Genomic DNA, 3,368 nt, shown 5'->3' with positions numbered 1-3,368 from the left:
GCGGAAGGGGGCCGGGTCGAAGACTGAGGCCGAGCCCGGGGAAATGCTGGAGTGCCGGGAGGAGAGTCAGGAGTGGATGGAGGGGCTGGGAGGGCCGATGGAGGAGGAGGAAGGATCTCGGGCACGGTCGGTGGGTGCGGCCGTGGGGGCAGAAGCTCGCCTCCACGGCGCGTCTCCCCGGAGGGAAACGCCCGGGGTCGAGGACTCCCTCGGGCAAGGAGCGGGATCTCTCGACAGGGAGGAAAGGAGAGGGACGGATCCGTCGGCAGCCCTTCCCTCCCCCTCCGCTTCCTCGGCCTTTGCCTCCCGCCTGCTGCTCCGGCAGGAGGTGGCCGTGCTCGAGACGTTGGATGCGGCCTTGGACAAGATACGGGAAATGGTGGAGATGGCTCGCGACGCGGAATGGAAACAGGAGGGCAGGGGTGGGTGGGAAGGGGAGAGTGAAAGGGGGACAGAGGATGAAGGGTCCTTGAGACAGGGGGCGGGGGGCCGTGAAGGAGGAGTGGGAGAGACGGCTCCGAGCCTATGCACCTATGCCTATGCTAGGCGAATGTGAACTGCAGGTGAAACTGCAGGTGTACATCAAACGATATAGTTCAATGAACAGAGTCCGGTAGTGGCCTTTCTATTGCCTCTTCGCAAATGTATGATTTTTGAGGAGCCTCATGCCAGATTGTGAGGGTGGGTATCAATACTGTATGCTATCAACCCTGGGTCATCTTCTTCCGTTTTTATTCTTCTCTGCCATGCCTCTTGTTTCTCCTGTTTCCCAATCTGCCCCTTTCACAGCCCATCATAATCCCCCTATTTCTTTGCGCTAGGTCGGTAGTCAAGGATGAAGGGCTTTTTTCGCTTTGCCGTAATAAAAGCCGTGAGCTCTAGCTGCTTCCCTCTTTTATTTTCTACGACGCCCTCTTGTTCTGCCCCAACACGAGATGTTATATCAAGTCCATGGCGTCCTCTACCAGCGTATCAAACATTATTTCAACGTCATAACACGTTTTCCTTGATGTCCCACAGGCTTGCTTCTGATTATTTGAACTGATCGGCAACCTCCTGGCTCCGGCCCTAAATAAGTGCAGACTGCCGCTGAAGGTCGCTTGCAGGAGATGACATGTTTTGTCAAACAGTGTTGGGTAATATCAGGAATTTAATTGACACGTGTGCATTGCGAAGTCGTGTCGTACACCTTTTTGGAATCCTCCAATCCAATCTTTGACATGTTCTACGAGAACCCCAGGGGCCTCGCCCCGGGCAACGGACATGACTTTGGCGACTCGTCGACTAGAAGCCAAGCCTCCCTCGGGCTTTCTCGCTGAGAGGAGGAAATGCGAAAGACAAGGTGGCGCCTCATGTTTGACACGACGTTGGGCCCTCCACAATCCACAGATACGCCATGATAGCCTGCATAGCTGTGGTAGGGAAGAAGAACGAGCTCCTTTACCTCAAGCCATTCCTTGCTCAACCCGACGCAAGCAGCGACTATTTTCTCAGTTTCCATTTCATTGCCCACAGTGCCCTCGACGCCTTTGACGAGCGCAGCAAATCCGTCTCACGGCGACCTTCTCCTTCCTTTCCGTCGCCTGCATCCACCAATGACATGTTTTTGGGATATTTATGTCCGATCGAGGAATTTCGGGTCTACGGGTACAAAACAAGCACCCAGATCAAATTCCTGGCTATCCTCACGGAAAACAATCCTGTGCGTGAAAACGACCTGAAAAGTGTCTTTCAAGGACTGCACATCTTGTATGTCAGCTACTTGCAATCTCCCTTCTCACCCTTGACCGGTAAAATTACCTCGGAACGCTTTTCAAAAGGAGTGGAACGGCAGGTGGTTGTGTACAATCAAAGTATAAGCTCCAACTCCGCCCATGAAGGAGGGGGCGGTCTGGCAACGTTATCTTCATCGAGGCTTTTACCATCGACCTCTTCAATAAGTGCCTCCTTTTCTAGCTCGCTAACATCAGGCACATGAATATTTGTAAAAAGCTCTTAGGGTGTGCCGGGAAAAAAAAATATTGGACAACCACTATCGTAGCAGGGATCGGGATATTTGGCAGGATTTTGCATGTTGTATCGGCTCGTTGTCATATTTTTTTTACAACGCATTTCACAGTGATTCATTGAAATTTCTAAATCCTCTCAACATGCTCTCCTCCCAAAAGACTTGGGAGCGAGGTCGCTGGGACTATTCACGCCCCATGTCCCTCACGCCAGTATGTCAAAGAGCGCCGCACCTCCCCCCGGAGTCCTGGACTGAAGAAAAGCGTAGGCCTTTCGGACTCGGTTCAAGGAAGTCAGCTGTTGTTCCACGGTCAACCGCCCAGGCCCACCCAGCAGGTCGCTCATATCCTCCATCAGGGCCCGTCGCACGCCCTTCTCCAGCCGGGGGGCGTTGACCCGTAGAATGTTCTGGAAATCTGCCACCAACAGCACCACTTCTCCCAGCCGACGGTCGTCCAACACGGTAGTTTTCGCACCGAGGGAGGACGGGAGGGAAGGAGTGACGGAGGGAGGGAGTCGTGGTGCGAGTATAAGGAGCCTCTCCAAATCACGCAGGGTGCGCCGGAGGGAGGCATGCACCCCCGATATGTTGCTGATCCGACGTGAAGCAAGAGCACCGAACAAGTAGAGTGACATGCGGTATGCGCAGTAGGTGAGGAGAAGCGCGGGAACGACGGCGAAGGCTTGTAGGTTCACCTTGTTCGCGTTGTAGAGGTCGTCGATGGCCTCCATGGCCACCAATAGCTGGGAAGAAGACAGGAGCGGGAGCGGAAAAGGGGATTGAAAAGGAAGGGAAAGGCGAAGTGATGAGCGTACAGGCAGTTGTGTCGCTGTCCTGCTTTACAGTCGACTCCAGCATGATTTCTAGCCCCGAAGTCCCGAGAAGAATCGTTGCAATCACCATGCACACACACCGCTACACAAGCGACGCCCTTCCTCCTCCCCAGTCCAAGTCTACTGCAGGGCACTTACCTCCTTCTTCACGTACTGCATCTGGATCAAAAGCATCCGCACGATCTTCCCACTGAACACGTTCCGTACCGCGTGCCGGATCTCCTTGTCGTACTGCGCCGAGACCAAGGAGATATCCATCGCCTCCAAGGCTGCCTTTTTGGTCGCGGGGTCAATGTGGGGGTAGGTGTCGTCGATGAAATCGCTCAGCATCCTCCGCAAGCTGGCTTGGGCGTCCGTGATGGCCCCTTCGTCCGTCAATCGCTGCCGCTTGTTCAGGATCAAATCCTCCAGGATGGCTTTCCCGGGCTCCAAGAACCGGTAGGCCAAGAACTCCTCCGTGTTCTTCTTGGTCAGGGCGGCGGTGGCCTGGATACTTTCCCGACGCGACCAGAGCTCCGCCGTCGTCC

At 54.8% G+C, this 3,368-nt stretch overlaps 1 protein-coding gene across 1 annotated transcript; it reads left to right on the top strand.

The window, feature by feature from the left end:
* Positions 1-1,380: 1,380 nt before the first annotated feature.
* On the top strand, positions 1,381-1,736 carry NGA_2000620 (trafficking protein particle complex subunit 2-like protein; the record flags this gene model as incomplete). The annotated part of the gene is made up of 1 exon (XM_005855427.1): positions 1,381-1,736. A coding segment is annotated over one exon (356 nt), but the record flags the coding sequence as incomplete, so codon positions are not given.
* Between the last annotated feature and the right edge of the window lie 1,632 nt (positions 1,737-3,368).

Source organism: Nannochloropsis gaditana (assembly GCF_000240725.1).
Source record: "Nannochloropsis gaditana CCMP526 unplaced genomic scaffold scaffold199, whole genome shotgun sequence".
Taxonomy (NCBI): domain Eukaryota; class Eustigmatophyceae; order Eustigmatales; family Monodopsidaceae; genus Microchloropsis; species Microchloropsis gaditana.
This window is presented reverse-complemented; position numbering and strand designations above follow the sequence as displayed.